Raw genomic sequence first — 20,162 nt, forward strand, 5'->3', positions numbered from 1 at the left:
TTCTCATCTCCAAATGAATGGAGTTGAAATACTTATATCTTCACTAAGGCTTTTGAGTATAACATATACCTCATAATTTTTCCAAATCAAAGAGCACTTCCTTGAGGGGGAAATTAAGGAGGAAACTATGATATTAAAACTCATTCCTTGAGGGGGATTTGTTGTGTTAAAATTGATGATGAGGTAGGTCTTTTGTCAATTTTGCCTTTGGAGGTGGTATTTGTTAGCTTTTTTAATAACATTTGAACCTGAGTCTTCATGATTTGGAAATTGTGGTAGTGCTTGCTCTAAATCACCGAAGTTTGTGTCTAGGTGAAAATGAGCGTTTTTCATTCTATTTTTAATATCCATTTAACTTGTCTTATCAAATTACACTTTATCTATTTTGATTCAACTATTTTACTGACTGATCATTGTTTCTTTCTAGATATGAAAACACGGATATGGCTTTACACTATGGTGCTATGCTCAGGGAGTGCATAAGACATCAGATAGTTGCTAGGTAAGGAAAAAGGATAAGATATAAATCATGTTGTGTTTTGTTAAACATGTCCAAAATGATTATTATTGACAGATGGGAACACAAGCTTATTGGTCATGGCTGTAATTTGTGTTGGAAACCTAGTTGCTATGCTTCCATACATTTTCACCCTTGAGAGAATTATGTCAAATGAGAATGTTGGGTTCTCATATAATGAACTAAAATGTAGTAGCTGAGAAGGAAAATTGTTCTGTGTCATTTTATATCTCCTGTGTAATTTTTGTGATGTTCTAAGTCTTTTTGGGTTTTATGTTAGTTATGTTTTGCAATCACCGAATATGAAGAAGTTTTTGATTACATACAACTTCCAAATTTTGACATTGCCGCGGATGCTGCTGCGACATTCAAGGTAGGTGTCTTAAGTGAACTTGTGAAGATAGATAGCAACTACACTGTACTCCCACCGGTCATGTATATTAGGCACTTTCTAGAAACACAATCTGGTTCACTTTATAAGTCATTAGCTAATGGGACTATTTTGTTTCAAATTGAAATTCCCAAATGACTCTTGAAAAGTAAGAGAGAGAGACAGAAAAAATAATATTATATGGTTTGTTTACTTTTTTTCTTTTTACTTGAGGGTTACATTTGGAATTTCACTTTTATTCATTGTATTTTTGTTGTATTGGTATTGATGAAGTTGGTAAAAATGACTTATAAATAGGACCGGAGGGAGTATTATGCAATTCATTTTTAAGAGTTAAATGTTGTGTCATGTCAAATTGTTACAGGAACTCATGACAAGACATAAATCTACTGTAGCTGATTTCCTCTCTAAAAATTATGAATGGGTAGGTTTTTCTCTTCCAACTTCAGTGGAAAGTGGTGCACTTTGGTGAATTCATTTGTATTTTTACATTGACATTGACTTTCTTTCCATCATTTCTTTCTAGCTTTAAAGGTTCTTGGGCAATGTGTGCTATAGAATCTAGATTGGAAAGAGAGGGAAAGAGAGAGAGAAAGGAAACAGAGAGATATAGAGTGATAGAGAGAATCTGGATAAGCAGTCTTATAAGAATCCTAATCCTAAATCAAGTAAATGCCCTTATATTTATAGGCTCCCTATTCTTAATAGATATCCTAGTCTATCATGATCCTATTAATATTAGGATAACATTTAAAATCCTAATCAACAATTTAATCATATTTAATTGTCGTTAAGTCCTAACTAATTCTTAATTATCTTCTTATTTATAATATAATAATTACATTTACATAACAATGTGCTTGATTATTGGAGCATGTCATGGAAATTCACATTAGTAAATTGTTGGAAAGATTATACTTTCAGTCTTGCGTTTCTTGGAACAATATTGGTCCTGTTATGAATTATGTGCTGGAAGAGAGGTTTCACTTTCATAAGTTTTTACTTATCTGTCTCAGTTCCCGCTTTATTTTAAACACGAGTATCTTGACTACCATTATATCTTGGTTACTTATCAATCATTACCTATCATCTTTTTGTTACTGCTGTTATCAGTTTTTTGAAGAGTATAATTCTAAGCTGTTGGAATCTCCCAATTATATTACGAAGCGTCAAGCTGTCAAGGTACTATAGAAATTTGGCATTTATTTTATTTGCAAAAACATTGAATGAAGAAAGCATGTCCAAGCAAGGGAATTTTTCCTCATAAAAATATGACTTAGATTCTAGCAAAATTTAACTTTTGCTGTATAATTTGTCTATCATTTGGACAATGAATATGATTCAAGAAGTAAAATGGGACGCTATCATTAATCATGCAGTCTTAAAAGTATTTAACTCAAATGATAATATACATCAATTTACTCTATATTTGCCCGCATTCAATTGAATCTTGCTGCATTGATGCATGCATTATCACACTTTTTTTTGCAGCTCTTGGGAGACATGTTACTTGATCGTTCAAATTCTGCTGTAATGACACGATATGTGAGCTCAAGAGACAACTTAAGGATTCTGATGAATTTATTAAGAGTATGTTCATTTCCACAAAACTTAATGACATGCCCTTTTGAATAATTTTTCTTCCAGCCTTTCATTTGTATTCATTTATATTTTGCTCTCATTGGCAGTGTCATGAGCTTAATTGGTTAAGTAATCAACATTTCATCCCATGATTAATTTTCCATCTTTTAAGCATCTGGGTTAATAGACAATGATATTTTTTATGTTAAGTTTTTTATGTCCATACACTTACTGCAGGAAAAGAATTGGATTTGTGGTAAGATTCCAACTGATAAAGAAAATAGATGAAGTAGGGAAATTCTAATAAGAAATTATTAAGCAAGAATCTCACTTAATAACTCCTTAATGGCCAAAAGTGTGGAGAATCTCCAATGGGTAAAACTGAGTTTATTTGTGATATGCCTAGCATATTTATAATGCTGAGTACAATAACTGAATATCTGAATCAGAATAAAATCTCCTAAAATTACTCAAACAGCTAGATATCGCTAACCAACCGCAGCAGAAGTCATGGTCCCTTATTCTGCTCCTAAAATCTCTCTAACCGAATAATTCAAAATTCAAATGAATGACAATAACTTAATTCAGTTTTTGTTTTTTCCTCCTGGAATAAGTGAGCATTGGTTTCTCATCAATTTGGCACTTGTTTAAGCAGACATTTAATGGGTGTTTGCTTCCTTTCTGCAGGAGGAAAGCAAGAGCATTCAGATAGAAGCATTTCATGTTTTCAAGGTAATATTGTCACAGTTGTGATTTAAGATGTTATTCTTAATTCACCTCCTTCCAAGTTTTTTGTATTCATGTGTACTGGTCATAACAGCTATTTGTTGCCAACCAAAACAAGCCAGCCGAAATCATTGGCATACTCGTCACTAATAGAAGCAAGCTTTTAAGATTATTGGGTGACTTCAAGATGGATAAACGTAAGGAAGTAATGGTATTTCTTTAATTTGTACTTATTTGTGGTATCAATATCACGTCCTAAGATTCACATGTTCTTCGGGATCATACAGCTGATGACCAGTTTGATGCTGACAAAGCTCAAGTTATGAGGGAAATTGCTGCTCTTGAACCTAAAAGCAGCCCTTGAATTGCGGAATGTGTTGGGAAGCAACTTGCATTGCAGCCTTGTTTAATGGAACTTTGTATTGCTAGAGTTTTTACAGTCTTCATCAAGACTATGGTTTTTAACGCAAATTTCAAAATGCTTGGGATCTGTAATTTTATCTTAGGTAAAAGGTAGATAAATAAATTTGCTATAATTAGCCACGTGCCTGTTTGGCTTTTCCAGGTGTTAGAACCACCTTCCTAGCATCCTTGTAATTAAATGCTGCTAGAGATCGTGCAATAATTTGTCTATCTCAAATTTGCCTAGACTAATTTGTTCTGTGCAGCTGGCTTCTGTTACTTGACAGAAAACATGTTCTTAGTGCGATTGCACTAAATCTTAAGAATGAGTCACAATGACATGGATCACCGTGGATTATATTTTATAATTTATATGATTAAATGACAATTTGAACCATAAACTACAAGCTCAAGAGCGATTTGAATTCTAAATTTATTTTTGATGTATTTTAACTCTTAAACAATCACCCTTAGGATAATTTAGCTCCAATTGTTAACTTGGAATAAACGGTCTGTTAACTTGGGGCAATCTAAATGTGAAATCAGACATGTAGCATGGATCTCATTGACTAATGTGGGTGATGGCATTCTTAGTTCCTTTGCTCTGAATCGTTTCCATCATCTCTTTGCCCTAGTCATATTGCATCTTCGAATTGGTTTTGCTTCCTCTTCTTCCAGCGGCCCAGCCATCGTTTCTTTTCCATAGCTTATCGCCAGCCATTATGGCTAACATTGGTGCTTGAAAAATACTCCTTGAACCTATCTTAAAAAAAAAAAAAAAACAAGTTGCACTTAGGTGGTCTGGTCCTCAAAGGTAGCATTGTGCATCTGCCTTTGTCCTCTAAAATGGATTCGTGATCAATAATTTGGTTATTGATATTTTGGTTCGTTGTTGAGGCTCCTTGCCGGATTTATTTAAGGAGGGGCATTCCATGGTGGCAGAAGGGCTTGTAAAGCCTTTTACAAAGGAAACCATGAAAGAGGTTTCATAGTTAATTTTTGTGGGTGTTTGAATTGAGCTTGTTTTGCATTCTCCCGCTTTTCTTCTAGAATTACAAACTATTAGACATTAAATTTGAGTCCTTCTTTATTTGTTTCGTAATTTAAGTTGACTTTGTTGGGCATTTTGGGCTATGATGCTTTTGATTTTTAGTTAGACTCAGATAGTAGTATTATGAAAGATTGATAATTTCCTACTTGGGATTATCACCACAACATGGAACAACTCTTTTATGTTGGCAAGAGGTAGATAATTTTGGCGTAATATCTCAAAAAGTTTTGACTTAAGATTAATGGGATAATTAAGGATAAATTAGATAATTAATATTTAACTTAAATTAAAAAATAATGTACAGATTGATAATGAGTCTATTGAACCCTAATTTGGGCTTAGAATTGAGTCTTAGGTGGTGTTTGACCATATTTGGGCCGAATTAGAGGGATCATGTTCGAAAGCTTCATTTGTTGTTTTTAGCCATAGCCAACAATTAATTTTTAAGCCTTCAAATTCACATTTCAACTCAAAAAATTAGGGAGTTGAGTAGGAGCTTGAAAGTGAATGAGAAGAGCTCTGCTATGGTTTGTTATATGCATCTAATTGAGTTTATTTGAAGCTTTTAATCACTTAGGTAAGTACTTATAACCTCTTCTCTCCCTCTTGTGTGCTTTTTATCATTGCTTTTGGGTAGTTCTTTGAGAATTCAAAAATAGGTTGTGACTTTGCCTAGAATTCTAACTTTAATGAAATTAATGGGTGTTTATTTAAGTGAGTAACCTTTAGGATATAATATTATTGTTGTTTTAGGATTTCAAAGTGAGGTTTGGAGTAAACCCTAGAGCTAATTAGTTGAGATAAGGAGGTTATAAATTATTAGTGGTGTTGATTAAATTAATGAGAGTCTAAGTGAACTAATGAAACCTAAAAATGGATTTGATTGTGGGTAGATGACCACAATAAAATTTTTAGGTTTAGGCTTTGATTAGAGTTAATTAAGGATAATTAGTTATTAATAACTATTAATGTGGTTGATTGTACATTGATTATTGTAGGTGTTATTGAGCTTATTAGAGGCTCCATTTGATATTTACGGGTACTCTTGGTTGATAAACCAAAAGTTTAGGTAACCAAGAATTTTAATTATTGTATATTATAGTGTCTATAACTATAATTTATATTAAGGTATCATTAGCTTGAGATGAGTAATATGGACTTATTGGTTGATATGTTGACTTTAAGTTAATGTTGCATGGTAAACATACCTAATAATGATAAATATGCTTTATGGCTATATGATAGTATGCAAGTTTTGTTGATTTTGAATATGTCGAGTTATTGAGGCATGCATAGGTATATATTTACATATGTTGTCTAAACTTGTATGATTACTATGGGTGGAAGTTCACTATAGAATAATAGACGATTAGAATGGTAAATTCACGTGGTGTGGCTTCAATTAGTTTATACACAGTGGTTGGCATATTTTATTATTATATGTGCTTAGTATTGCCAACAACCTATGGCATGGTTCAGGCATAATGCTTAGTATCATTAATCTTGGACCGGATGGTATGGGTTGGGCACTTATGACATCCTAAAATTTAAGTAAGGGAAATTCATGATCCAAAAGTGAGTACGGGAGCCTTTAACCAGGTGACCCCTTACAATTAGAAGTAGGGCTAATCCAGTCACATGAATTAAATTTATATGAGTCATTAGCTTATAGGTTTAATTAGAAGATATAAGGTGGTTACATTGATTATGCAGCACACTATCTTGTGTTCTAATATGTAGTTGACCTATGTGATATAAATTTTCTATTTATTTATATGTGCCACACTTTGATATACTTGAATTAAGTTTTTTGGTTACTAGGATTGTTTAATCTCATTCCTGTTTATTAATATCATTCCAAGAGACGATAAGGCTAAAGGAAATGGGGAGGTATCGATTTTGAAGAACTAGAGCTTATCTTGTAAAGTCTCTTGTTGACTTAGGTGTAATTAAAATTATTTTGCAAACCCTAAAAGTCTTTCATATTGACTTATGTTTAATTAAAGTTCACTTGCAATTATAGCCTTAAACACTAAATTTAAGCATGTTTGGATTGTTTTGGCTATATTAGGGTCCAAACCCCTAAGTTGACTATGATAATATTCCAAGATGGTTTGAACAAGCATATTTTGACAATTTAAATACATTTTACATTATTTAGGTGATTATTTAGCTTGAATGTAAAGAGCTGCATTTTCACCCCTTTTTCATGTGCCTTATAGTGGTTGGGTGGTCAATACTTGTATTATGAGTTGTTTAATTTTTGCAATTGTTTAAATAAGTATATTAGAATTTATTGAGTGTGGTTTAAGCCCTTATATGGGCTAATGACTTATGATGTGAAGTTTGGATGTTTGGTTGATAGTTTTAGAGGTGAAAATGAAAAATTGTGGTTTTGGGTGTCTAAATTTTTCATCTGATATTGGATTGTCATGATTAGCTAGATTATGAAAGTTTTGACCTATAGACACTTGAATAACCTCAATTGAAGGTTCAAGTCAAAAGTTATATGTGTCAGGAGTTCATGGTTTGGAGTTGTCATGATAGATACTATCATGATAACTTTAACAGTGGATTATAGATTTTTAATTGTAGCCAAATGGCCTTGGGGATGCTTTAGCTGTAGCCTAAAGGGTATTAGCCATAGCCAATTTTTTTCTGAATGTGTTGGCTGCAACTTAATGTGCTCTGACTATGGTTAAATATCCTTGATAAATGAAAATGACTCTTTTTATTTCATTTTGATTTGTTCTCAATTCTAATCATTTTTCATGCTTTTTAAATACTTTTTACTTTGATTTATAATGGTTAAATAATCTTTTAAACTCCATTTAAAATTAAACGATTCATGGGATCCCACCTCTGTAGAGTTTTCTTATTTAGCCTTTTGAGTTTTCACATAACTAAGATTAATCCTTTTCTTTCAATAATATCTTTTATTATTGCTTAAATTAGTTGGAATTATCATGGAAGCATTACCTTAAGGTTAATTATATTCTAATTACATGTGTAAGCATTAGAGGTATTACATTTGGGCTATGATGCATGTGAATGTCGATATTCCTCTATGGTTTTGAAGCATAGGTTAGTAGGTGGATTTGGTGGAACTTGCTAGAGTCCTGATGGCTTTCTTGTGGATGTGAGTCAAACTTTGTCTGCCTTGTGGATGTGAAAGTACTTGTCATCAAAGGGTGGGCTAGTTGAGGCAGTGGAGGTGGGAGAGAGAGTCACTGAGTTGATGGAATCAGAGTTGAGGCTACGAGGGAGCAGTATGCCTCATCCACATAACCCATTCCTTTTCATCTTGCACATCTGGTGTGCCAGTTTAGCAAAATCAAGTGGAAAAAAAAATAAAAAATCTCTCTCCTCAAATCTAACGGTCAACATTTTCCAAGTTAATAATAAGAGTCAAATTGGCCCAAATATAATTATTTAGGAATCAAATTGCATCACAATGAATTTAGATTTTAAATCGCTCTTGTACCTATAGTTTATGATCCAAATTATCATTTAACCCTAATTTATATTGCTCTTTAAGTTGCTAATATCATTTTGCATAAGCTGTTAAATTTATGGAAAATTCTTAGCTGTTTATAAAACAAAATTAAAATCAATCAAGAACAAGTTGCATTTACTTCATTTTCTTTTTACATGTCTAGTTTTTGATGGATGGTGAGTTTGATGTAGAGGGGTAATTAGAATGATCTTCTGCCTCTGAAATTTGCCAACAAGAACATATAAAGTAGTTAAGGTAGTTTGACTTGTCAAAATAAAGGATCCAATGACCCGCGCTTGTGTGAAAATGCCCATGGTTAGCTTTCCTGTCACATAATAATTTTGCCTTCCAGTCATTGACTAATTGTGAAGGTGAATTAAAACCAAGATGAGTTTTGCTATAGCTTTTTATATAGAATGAGCAAGGCTGGGGTTTCCCTTGAGCTAGAATTCACAATTTTGTGAAGCATGAAGACAACAAACTCTTTATAAGTTATTTTTAAATTGTTCTTTTTATAAATTACTTCAAAATTTTACCATATTTTATCATAATCAAAGAAAATTTAAAAATTTATTAACTCTATTTAAAAATTTAATAATTTTTTAATTTAATTCCTATTAAATATGTATATTATAATAATATATTTCTCACAGTAACTTTTAACATGGAGTAAAAAAATTGTGATAAAAAGTTGATAACCCTTGTCTTAGTGATGACTAATGAATGTAAGGACTTTGTTGGGAAGAGGAATTGAAGTCTGTTTTCTCTTCTTCAGTTTTCCACATCATTGGTGGAGTTGAGATTGGAAAACACTTCCTAGAAAATTGACGGGCAGAGAAGACAACGGCCTCAGCTCTCCCAATAATTGCTTTTCATGAGGCAAACAAATCAGGATTTGGATCTAGTGATTTTTCTAAAACCACTTAGATGACTGTCTTATGTAGCTTGTTAACAATCTTTCAATTTAATCAAATCATTGTTAGAGATTTTGTCATATAATATTTAAAAAATATTAAATATTAAATTTTTGTTGGAGACAACACATGTGAGAAATATTCTAATCATGAGTATAGTTTTAAATTTTTGAAGAGAAATATATTTTAATAATTTTCACATGTTAATAAAATTAAACTATTATAATGAAGACATTTATTAAGTGAGTTAACTCAGGCCACACACCGTATTCAAATCTAACAAAATAACGAGCATATGTTAATTGTAGCACCTATCTCAAGTTTCACAATTAAGGTTAAAAAATGGATTCTTCTTCCTCTTTTTCCCCGTTTTGCCAGGTGAATAAATTCGCTTCATGATGGGAATAAAATAAAGAATTGAATTCCACAACTACTGGGCAAAAACCATCGAAGGACAGCACAAACAAATTGTATTGGCACTTTGGCAAATTCCTGGCTCCAGACGTGCTACACACACAATTAAAACACTATTTATCGGGGAAAATTGGAATTAAGGACTCGATGCCAAAAATGTTTTTCTTAGAAAAGATAGGAATTCTTCAGCCAAAAACATGAAAGAAAAAAATGCAATATATGGAAGCTATTTGCAAAATATACCTCAAATAAAATTATCTTTAATAGAAATATATCTTTGAATAATAAAAAAAATAAATTTTAATATGCATCCTTCGTTGGCCACACGATGAATTCTTTTGTATTTTAGCTTTTATATTCTACATTTTTTCCTTCTCCATAAGTTAAATTTTTGAAGAGGTACTCATAACTCAATTTCTCTATTTATTTTGCCAGTCACGTCACCTTTTCTTTACTTTTTTTATACAGAAAATTTGATTAAATTAATCCACGATTCATTGAATCCTAGTATAAGGTAGGCCTCATTACCACAAAAAAAAAAAAAAAATAGTCAAACATGAGTTACATCTGTGTTGACTCAACTTAACGTTTAACACCTATTTGATTGATGAGCCTATATATGGGCCTAGCCCTTAAGGGCTCCTTCGGTATGCAGTACTGGCTAAGTGGGGTTGGATTTGAGATTGAGTAATACCAAGTTTTTATGTTTGGTAGGTGGTAATGACAAATTTATTCTCAAACCCAATTCCATCTTGGTGGGAATACCCAATACCACCTCCCCCTAGTACTGCAATTTCAATCTTGGGATTGAAATGTTCATAACTAAAATGCCCTCATCAAAAACCTGCCCAGTCAACTTACTACTCTATCATCGCACATGGATCTCCTCCATCATCCTCGACCTTGCACACTCTATCGAAGATGACTTCGGCAGCGCAAGGATGGCTATCATCGCATGATAGGGATGAAATAGGAGCAAGGGAAGATAAAGACAAAGCCACTGTCTAGCATCTAATTCTGGGTTTCTCATTCATGGGTTTTAAATCTAGGTTTCTGATTTATGGTTTGACAAGGATAGAACAAGAGTAAGCAGAGACGGGGCCACCCTCCACCAATGATGTCGACACAAGTGTGAATAGGAGCAAAGATGGCAGAGGTTGAGCGACTCCTTACCATTCGTCGGTGCCAATGAAGCTTGCAAGAGAGAGGATGATGATGGAGAAAATGAAGGCAATATTGTCTTTTAGCTATTTTTTTGGGTTAAACTTGAGTTTTTTTTTTAATCCCATGTTATACCAACATAATTTTAAAACTGATTTCTAATTCCAGTTCCAATCCCAATCTCAATCCCATAAAATTCAATACCTTATACCAAATAGGGCCTAAAGGTTTAGGTTCTTAAATTCAGTTTTCTTCAAATACTTTATTTTTTAAAGCTCAGCTTTTATATAAAGGATTTAAGGCCAAACCCATAAGCCCTTATTATTATTTTTATTTTTTAAAATTTTTAATTATAATATTTCATATATTTTTTAAAAATACAGATTATAATATTTAAAAATTAAAAATAAATAATATAAATTTTAATTTTAAAGTATAAACATATATTTTAAAGTTTAAATTCAATTTAAGAATGAAAAATATTTTATTCTTAAGAGGAAAAATGTAAGCCTAACAAAATCGCCCGAACCCAAGCCTGTTTTTTCAGGATCTATCAGGGCTGAGCTTGAAAGTTTAATTTTTTAAAAAAGTCTTATTTTTTCAAACTCCAACTTTTATGAAAATGGGCTTCAACGGACGGTTTTTTAGGCCCGACTTTTATTTTTGATTTTTAAGTGTAGTAAGATGATATGGTAATATAGATTTTAGGTATACTTTCAGATACGTGTACGAGCCACTTTCATTCAGTTAATCTGTTGCAACGCGCAGATGGCATCAAATAAAACATTGGAGAGAATATTCTTCCACAAAATGACTGCAAGAACGACTCCAATTAGTAATGAGACTGAGAAATACGTTTGTTTTCTGAAGGAACACTAAGAAAATTTGTATACTATTTAGTCATTTATAATACCTATGAGCCTCATCGGTTAGTTAGTCTGTGAGCGAGAAAGCTGAAGAAGAAATCATAGCTACTCTCTCCCATCATCACGTTTCAGAAAACCTCATCATCTCAAGTCAATCTCAAAATATGGCTGACATTGGTAGGCCCCAATCAATCAACCTCTCCATCACTCTTTCTTGTTTTGTCTGACAGGGATCTTTTCTTTGGTTGTTGTTGTTGGATTTCATTGTAATTTTATTGAATGATAGATTCGCTCCCGGAATTCCTCGCCTCTGCAATTGATGCTGCTCAGAAAGCTGGTGAGGTCAGTTAACTCTCGACTTCGTTTTCTTCCCCAATCCAATATATTTTTCAATCCCGTTTCACTTCTTTACTCATCCGTTGTGTGTGAATGATTATCAGATTATTCGAAAAGCGTTCTACGAGACCAAACATGTGGAGCATAAAGGACAGGTTTGCACTGGAAATGTGCTTCTACCAAACTGCGTTTCTTTCTTGTGATTGATTATGGGTCCCATTTTTCTTTTGTCTAAAAGAAGTGTACCTTTATTAGTTAAAATCTTAACGCTTCTTCATCATCAAGTTCATACCAACTCGTGCAGTGTTATCGTCAGGGGCCATATTGATTTTTAACCTTAAGATCTATATATTGGAAGGGCGGAAAAATCATTCTGCCATGGCCTCACAGGCCAGCATTATGGGGCCGCCGTTGATTGTTCTGAGGAATTATTGTAATTTAATCTAAAATCTTGAATTTGTTTTCCTTATTAAAAAAAAAAAAAAAGTGAACTGCAAAACAATTTGGCGGTAGCCAACAGTCTATTTTAGATGAGTCAGCTGAACAGACAGTCAGGAAATACAGAGTATAAGTAATTTCTACGGAAGTGAAGAAAGCTGCATAACTATGAATTGTTATTGCAGGATAAAATTTCGACAGCTTCCATATGATGGGAGGTTTTCTCATGATTTAGTGAGAACATAGATGTTTAAACAAATACCTAGCAAATCAGTTACTGTATCATTTGCTTATATATGAAACATGCAGCGGAAAACATGGAATAGACTCAATAGTGCTAGTACAAGAACTTGTTCTATGAAAGTGAAGAAGAGCAGCAGCATACCTAAGAGTAATTCTTGCAAGATAAATGTAGAGCTTCTATGTGATGGAGTCCCTCTCTTGATTAAGTTGGAATATAGAAGTTTATGATGATACCTAGAAGGTATTTGTAAGTTATTAGGCATTCCAATAGCTAGCTAACAAGGTGAAAGGAGTCGCTATGAAATGGGTTTAATAGGGTTCTTTTTTTCCTCTGTTCTTGGAAAAATAATTCGGCTGGGTAGTGAGTCCTAGTAATGCACAAGCATCCACACATAAATGGTTTATTCCCCCTTTTTCTTTTAAGTTTTGTTATGCGTGTAGGTTGATTTGGTCACGGAAACTGATAAAGCATGTGAAGAACTCATATTCAATCATCTGAAGCAAATTTACCCTGCCCACAAGGTTAATTCTGCTCTCTTTCAGCCATATCAATTTTTTTTTTTTTATCTTTTAATGATCTTTGCATTTCTGCATTTTTTTTTAAATTATTCTGTTTTAAAAACACTGGTGATTTTATTAGTTCATTGGTGAAGAAACTACCGCAGCTCAAGGTTCCACAGAACTTACAGATGAACCCACATGGATAGTTGATCCTGTGGATGGAACTACTAACTTTGTGCATGGGTAAAAATCCACTCTGATTTTCAAGTTGACAAATTTGCGTTTCCATGTAGAATAACCATAATTCTGCTACTTGTAGCTTCCCTTTTGTTTGTGTCTCCATAGGCCTTACAATTCAAAAAGTTCCCACCGTTGGTGTTGTTTACAATCCAATATTGAATGAGGTGAGATGATGTGATCAAAATAACCCCTCAGAGGCTAAAGGCTTTATAATTGAATCAGGGATCTGATATTTCAATTACTTTAAATATGGCAATTTTGTTTATTTGTCTTTTGACTTAACTGGAAATTTGGAATGGCCATATGTAGCTTTTCACTGCCATTTCCGGGAAAGGTGCTTTTTTGAACGGTAACCCTATAAAAGGTGTGCATTCTTTTCTGTCAATTTTGTTTTCTTTGCCTTTTGATTGTTCGTGTTTTTCTGGGATCGGTTGCCCATGCTTATGTTTTGAATTTGTGCAGTATCATCACAAACTGATCTGATAAGCTCTCTTCTTGTGACTGAGGTATGACATGTTTGTTAGAATTGATTACCTGAAAGCCATTTAACATTCTTTCTCACATCGTATTTGTTAGTTTCCCTTCTCTCCACTTGTTTATTTCCTGCCTATCTTAATATTATGGTTGTTTCAGGGAATCACTCAAATGTTCCCTTGTTAGCGTTAATGACTAGCCTATAACTCAAAACCAGTTAGCTATACAATATATATGTGGGATAATCATATAAGTGTGACATAGTGCTCTACTGCTCTCAATTAATCAAATATTTATATGCCCAATTACATGGACAGTAAAAGCGTAACTTGTTCATTGTTCTTTAGTGCTTTCAGTTAACCAATATCTACCTGCCCGATTACATGGACAGTAGGAAGCGTAACTATATTCTTAGTTCTTTGAAAGGAACCCAATTTGGCTTATCTATGCCATGGCTATATCAATGTAATGAGCAGTTGATCCCTATCATGCTTGACATTGGCATCAAATTAACTGTCTCCGTCTGTATTATTTTGGAAGTCTGTGACCAGGGGTACCCTAGGGGTTAGGCAAACGAAGTCTAGGACTGTCTTGTTGAATATATTGGCATCAGATTAAATGTCTATAACTAGATTACCTTGGAAGTCTCTGGCCTTGGGAACGGAATAGGAAACGGGAAAGGGGTTAGGCATTGAATTCAAGACATCAAGGTCATTGGTGGCATCACATCTCAATTCTTAGTAGCCACTATATGTCATCTTTGTCAAGTATCAAAAATGGTCATACATTGACATAAACCAGCTGATCCATTGGCAATTATTTTCTATACTTAATTGAATAATTATTCATTTTTCAAGTATCGGAAATGTTCATTGGATAAGCCTGTACTTCTCAATATCTTGGATGCTTTGAGGACGTGCTTTCACTGCTAGGCATAACTTGAATCTTGGAAGTGGTTAGCTTGTCAGTATATGCAAATCATAGCCTATGTAATGATGACCGTTGACGGAATACTTAGAAACTAACTGCGAGTTAATGGAGAAAATCTTAAAACTTTATTATCTCTGAATAAAGAAGTTTGCAATAACAGAGAGATACATAATAATCTAGGAAAACTTCAATATACCATAATCTTAGTGTGATCATTTGAAGGAATGCTAGCTGTCGTGACTTACCTTTAAGCAAGTATTTTGGCCTATCATCATGCTACAAAGGAGCTCCCCCTAGTTACCTTTCTTTGTTTTCATATACTAAGCCAAGTAGCCAACAAAGCAGGGAGAGAGAAGATGGCTTACTAACATGGGAATTGGGATTTGACCCAAAGATTCATCAACATTCATTTCTGAGTCTTGTGCCCTGTAAATGAAGTTAACATTGAAGTCGCATAAAAAATTTCCCTTTCTGATTGAGCAGTGTGGCACAAATCGTGACAAGTCAATAGTTGATGCCTATACAAAGAGGGTCAAAAGCTTGCTTTTAAAGGTAAAACTAGGACTTGCAGGGGAATCTTCTGCATTATAGTGAAATGATTAGTTGTCATAACTATGCCTTTCAATGATTAGGTGAGATCCCTCCGAGCATGTGGTTCCTTGGCTTTGAACCTTTGTGGAGTCGCATGTGGAAGGCTTGATATATGCTTTCAGCTTAGCTTTGGTGGTGCTTGGTATGTTTTTTTCCCAAAATGCAATTTAGAGTTTTCCCCCCTTTCTTTCCAAGTTTCAACCTCTTAATTTAGTTATTATGAAAAACGTATCTAAAGCATGATACTTGATACAACAAATAACTTACTTTTTTTCTGAATTCATTTTCAATTATTTTATAGAAAATGCAGATAGTGGCTACAGAATATTTTTACACCCTGCATGGTTGTTGGACATTTCAGGGATGTAGCGGCTGGTGCTGTCATTGTTAGAGAAGCTGGAGGTGTTATGTATGATCCGTAAGTGGCTTTACTTAGACATGCTTCTACTTAACGAAGGGGATTTGTATGAAAGGTTCTAGAGAGTCTGTCTTTTCATCAATTAGGTGCATAGTCCATTTCGCCACTGATATGGATCTATTCTTCATGACTTCTTTCTATGAACTGTCACCAAGCCCTGCTTTTAACACAGAAACTGCACAAGATTGGATTGTGATGGATACGTAAGTTTAAAATAAACTTTTCACTGGCGTCAAAATCTTGATGGTTGTTTTGCTTCAGTTCTGGTGCAGAATTTGACCTCACAGCTCGGAGGGTGGCAGCTTCAAACCCTTCCCTGAAGGATAAACTGGTGGAGGCTCTGCGCCAAGTAGAGTGACAAGAAAATGATTATTCACCTTACAAGCCCTGCCTCTGCCGCTCCTTTTCCCTTTTGATTCAACGCTTCCATGCTGGGTGTCTTCAATTATTTTTCTTGCTCTTTAAAATAGTCAAAGGTAATGGCTTATTACCTGCCATGGCATATCATCTTTAATGTTAAGACGAACTTAATCTTCTGCCGTTGGATCTTCATTTCTTTCGTACTCTGCACTGGGTTTCCTTGTGTGACCATAAATATTTAAGAGGGATTTGATATGATAGTATCTTATTACATCACACAACGTCATAAAGTCTCATAATATTTTACATTATTATGTTTGGTATGATAATTAAAATTCTGATAAAAAAAAAAGGAATATATGAAGCGTTTTATTAAAGCGAAAATGTGACGTGAGATTCTTTTATATTTCAATCGGTTCTCTATTTCACATGGATGATGACTCAAATTGTCTATTAATTGAAATGTTCACATGGCCAATGAAAGACTTCCCGGTTCCAAGTACCTTCTAGATTAAAGTCGTCTTCATTCTTTAATCTCTTGTGACCGTTTTTTTGGTTCTTTTTTCCCCTTGACGATGCTCTCTCACTTGTCTCTCACGTTGACTTGGTTGGCTGAAATATGGGAAAAATTGCACGTAGTGATAGGTAAGTCGTGACAAATTAACGTGTTAGTTACATTTGGTTTCAGACTTCCGTAGCATTTTCATGGCTTGGAACTACTGATCCGTGACATCAAACCATTTGAACATTTTCTTTTGATTAATTTGGTCTGACCAGCAGCCCCAGTGGTGTGAATGCGATTCTGTTTTAGATTCTCAGTGTTCGGCTAATTGTGCCATATTCCAAGCACCTACGATGTTCACTCAAAAAGTCCAAACTTCTTTCATTGAATTAGATCTTTTATAAAAAAATAATAATAACATTTTTCTGAAATATACAAATGATTGTTTGATTTCTCAATTTCTGTCATTAATAAATTTATATAAATTATTAAATTATCCTTATTAAAAATAAATAATTTACAAGTTTTATTTAAATATTTATAATTTTTATTCTTATATTCGCACTAATTTAATAACAAATCACAACTTTACATGTTAAATTCTTTATTTTATATTGCATTGTTATAAATATAAGAAGAAAAATTATCAATATTTAAATAAAACTTATAAATGATTTATTTTCAACAAGAACAATTTAATAATTTACATAAATTTATTAATAAAATTAAAGTTCTTAAAAATTTTAGAGGAATTATGATATGTTGAGAGATCAAACTGTCATAAATATATTTTAAAAAAATTTTGTTATCATTTTCTCATTTTTTTCAAACATGTTTAGTTATTGTACTTGACATTTTAAAATATTCTCTCTCTATAATTTTATTTCCCACATCAGCCCACAAGTGTTCGCCAACTTTATTCAAATTCAATTTCTTTTGCTGACGTAAGAATTTTATTTTCCGCATAACAATCTCCACATTTTCAAACCCATGTTAAGTAACATTGAAAATTGACATAATTTCTGATTAACTACGCCACCCCCAAGGCTAATGGAAGACGCTTAAATTTTAAACCTCAAGAAGTATAGCAATCATAAGAAAAAAAATGTGTATAAATAAAGATACAAAGTGACAGATACAATGTATCCTCTCCAGTGGCAAGGCGAAAACCACGCCACAAGAAACTCTTCACACTACAATTCTGTCAAAGAATAACTCCAGACTCAAAACTGAGACAGCCTAATCATCTGGGGTACACTAAACATCCTCAGTTCATGTGAGCAAAATATACAAAGGTATCCCTACAACAAAATCCATATAATAGAAGCTTAAAAAAAAAAAAAAAACTAAGATTTCGAACCGAATCTCGCAGAGAACCGGGCTCATGAACGCGAGTCCGGGTTCTCTCTCTCTCTGAAGTCTGAATGCATCCGGTTCCAAATATCTAATGGGCAAATTAAAATTACTCTACACCTGCGATGGCCTAGAACCATACCCATTGACTCCATTAACGCCAGTTGAAGCCTTGCCCTCTGATTTCCTCCTCTTCAACACTATGATCCACGTGTAAGCTTCCAACAACACAGCAATGCCTCCCAGAGCTGCAATTATGCCTATGTAAGCATGTTTCCAGTCATTGTACCGACCTTGAGCCGAGGCGTCCAATGCTTCGAACCCTTTGAAAATGTTAACAATGCTGATGATGATCGTGGCGTAACCGATCAGGTGGTGGTACACATTCCAGTAAAACCTGTACTTGTGGTCTTTGTTTGGCCTCAGAAGCAAAGCAAACACCTGGTTCCGACAACAAAGTTACAACACAAACACAACAGAAAGAAAAAAGCGCATTGATGTAATTGTTCCTCAGAAACATAAGATGTTACCTGAAGGGTTCCGAGGCAGAAGAGGACGATGCCGAGAGCTCTGTGAGTGTCATATCGGATACCAACAGAGTCGCTGCCGAGCTTGAGACCAGTGCCCCAGCCAGCAACACCGATGATGTAGGCAGATGTTTGGCATGTAACGTGAAGGTAAAACCAAGCAGGGTCTGCAGATTTGAACACCTTCAAGTACCTTGCAATGATGGCTCCCAAAGGCATCAGGATTCCCCAGCTCACTGCATTCAACACTCCGTGTACCTGAAGAAAAGAAAATCATCACATCGTTTCAATTCCGTTCAGATTATCAGGTTTATTTGCATCTCCAATTTCTGGGAAGAAGACAGAATAACAATAACAACAACTCACGTTTCTTCTTCTTCTGAGGGAGTTTGCAGATCCGCCTGCTCCCTGACTCTCGCCAGAAACGAGGTTCAAGGTCTCCTTGGCGTTGACATTATCAGAATTCATGGAATGAGTCTGAGGAGTAGAACCAGAGACATCTCCCACCTGCCAAGTATGAATCATGGAACTGACACCTCCGCTGAGAGTGAGAGTAGCGAATATGATAACCTCGCTGTTAGCATACGTCGCCGTCAAACTCGAAACCGGAAAACTCAGATTTGCCGACTGTAACGTGGTGCTATAGCCGGAAATTGGCGAGGTATGCGCCTTGGCGGTCCCATCGGATCCTACAATAGCCACCAGAGCTTGTGCTCCGGGCATGGCTGCAGATGCACTCCCGGTGGGGTTGACGGCCCAAGCGACCCATTTGTTGCCGGACGAGATTCCGGTGTGGCGGTAAGCGACATCGAGCTTTCCGGTTGACTGTTCATAGGTCCAATGGAGGTAAGAGCTCAAGTGGGGCAGATCACGACAAGTACTGAAGACGGTGTTTGGGGCAGAGCTAGGGAAGGCGAGGGATCCACATGTTTGAGCAGAGGAAGCCAGGAACAGAGAGATTAGAACAGAGAAGGCCAACACAAACCTCAACATAGCATCCATGGTTTCTATCTGCAGAAGGCTTCAACTTTTGAGGTAGATTCGGGAATTCCCAGAAGCAGGGAATAATGGGTTGGGGTTTGATTGTGAAGAAGAATGGGAATGGGGAGAGAGAAGAAGAGGGAGGGGTAATTATAGAGTTGGTGGGTGGGAGTTCTAGGTGCGGTTGGGTGAGTCCTCGGCGCTTTCGGAGAAGGAAGCTTCCATGCGTAGAAATAGGAAAGAGTCTGGTTGATCGCCCAGGAAACTAGATTTTGGAATTTCGGCCCCTAATTTTTTTTTATTTTTTTGGCCAACTTTTCAAACCAACCATCCCCTTTCCCACTTCTCGGCTCTGTTTCACAACCAAAAGGAAGGAAACTTTTTCTTTTCTTTTTTTTTTCCCTTTTGTTCTTATGCTTGATTGCTGTTTTTTCTACTCCTCAATCTCCCTCAGCTTTATAATATAATATAGGAAGTCTTTTAGAACTCTCCTTGATCTAAAAGAAAAAAATATTAGGTGGTTTAATATTTTGTTTAATTATATTCTTACTTTACTTTTTACTTTTTACTTTTTAACATTTCTATTGTCATTATTAAGCTACACACATATATATTATTTGATGAGGGGTAACTATAAATATGTAAATTTCAACTAATATTTTAAAATCTTGAAATAATTACCAATGCTTGATAATGTGGATCGAGGGAGTGCTTTATTATTCAATAATTTTTATTTTAACGATATTTTT

General features: G+C 34.5%; 3 protein-coding genes across 3 annotated transcripts; 2 read left to right on the forward strand and 1 right to left on the reverse strand.

The window, feature by feature from the left end:
* Positions 1-428: 428 nt before the first annotated feature.
* On the forward strand, positions 429-3,869 carry LOC129285960 (putative MO25-like protein At5g47540). Its single transcript, XM_054921959.1, is given in 9 exon segments — positions 429-502; positions 798-826; positions 829-890; positions 1,273-1,332; positions 2,022-2,090; positions 2,400-2,498; positions 3,177-3,221; positions 3,310-3,412; positions 3,503-3,869. Coding segments are annotated over 9 exon segments (603 nt in total). The 5' UTR covers positions 429-443; the 3' UTR covers positions 3,580-3,869.
* A 7,618-nt stretch (positions 3,870-11,487) lies between these two features.
* On the forward strand, positions 11,488-16,331 carry LOC129287211 (inositol monophosphatase 3-like). Its single transcript, XM_054923397.1, has 12 exons — positions 11,488-11,696; positions 11,806-11,861; positions 11,960-12,010; positions 12,978-13,058; positions 13,177-13,280; positions 13,357-13,441; positions 13,587-13,641; positions 13,740-13,783; positions 15,165-15,233; positions 15,314-15,414; positions 15,634-15,690; positions 15,952-16,331. The coding sequence occupies exons 1-12, from the start codon at positions 11,684-11,686 to the stop codon at positions 16,046-16,048; spliced, it is 813 nt and encodes a 270-aa protein (XP_054779372.1). The 5' UTR covers positions 11,488-11,683; the 3' UTR covers positions 16,049-16,331.
* Positions 16,332-17,646: 1,315 nt separating this feature from the next.
* On the reverse strand, positions 17,647-19,590 carry LOC129285001 (cytochrome b561 and DOMON domain-containing protein At4g17280-like). The gene is made up of 3 exons (XM_054920532.1): positions 18,799-19,590; positions 18,436-18,690; positions 17,647-18,346 (listed from the first exon to the last, which is right to left on the reverse strand). Exons 1-3 carry the CDS (start codon positions 19,432-19,434, stop codon positions 18,020-18,022), a joined length of 1,218 nt encoding a protein of 405 aa, XP_054776507.1. The 5' UTR covers positions 19,435-19,590; the 3' UTR covers positions 17,647-18,019.
* Between the last annotated feature and the right edge of the window lie 572 nt (positions 19,591-20,162).

The sequence above is a fragment of the Prosopis cineraria genome, unplaced genomic scaffold, assembly GCF_029017545.1.
Source record: "Prosopis cineraria cultivar Desert tree isolate PC_DT_omini unplaced genomic scaffold, ASM2901754v1 PC11, whole genome shotgun sequence".
In the NCBI taxonomy this organism is placed as follows: domain Eukaryota; kingdom Viridiplantae; phylum Streptophyta; class Magnoliopsida; order Fabales; family Fabaceae; genus Prosopis; species Prosopis cineraria.

Bases quoted from the DNA above. Each gene is read 5' to 3' on its own strand.
- LOC129287211 (XM_054923397.1), top strand. The intron at 12,011-12,977 runs GTTTGCACTGGA...TTATGCGTGTAG, and splicing joins ATGTGGAGCATAAAGGACAG to GTTGATTTGGTCACGGAAAC. The intron at 13,281-13,356 runs GTAAAAATCCAC...TGCTACTTGTAG, and splicing joins ACTACTAACTTTGTGCATGG to CTTCCCTTTTGTTTGTGTCT.
- LOC129285001 (XM_054920532.1), bottom strand. From the start codon at position 19,434: ATGGATGCTATGTTGAGGTTTGTGTTGGCCTTCTCTGTTCTAATCTCT. The intron at 18,691-18,798 runs GTGAGTTGTTGT...TCTTTTCTTCAG, and splicing joins CCCTCAGAAGAAGAAGAAAC to GTACACGGAGTGTTGAATGC. The intron at 18,347-18,435 runs GTAACATCTTAT...TGTCGGAACCAG, and splicing joins TCTGCCTCGGAACCCTTCAG to GTGTTTGCTTTGCTTCTGAG.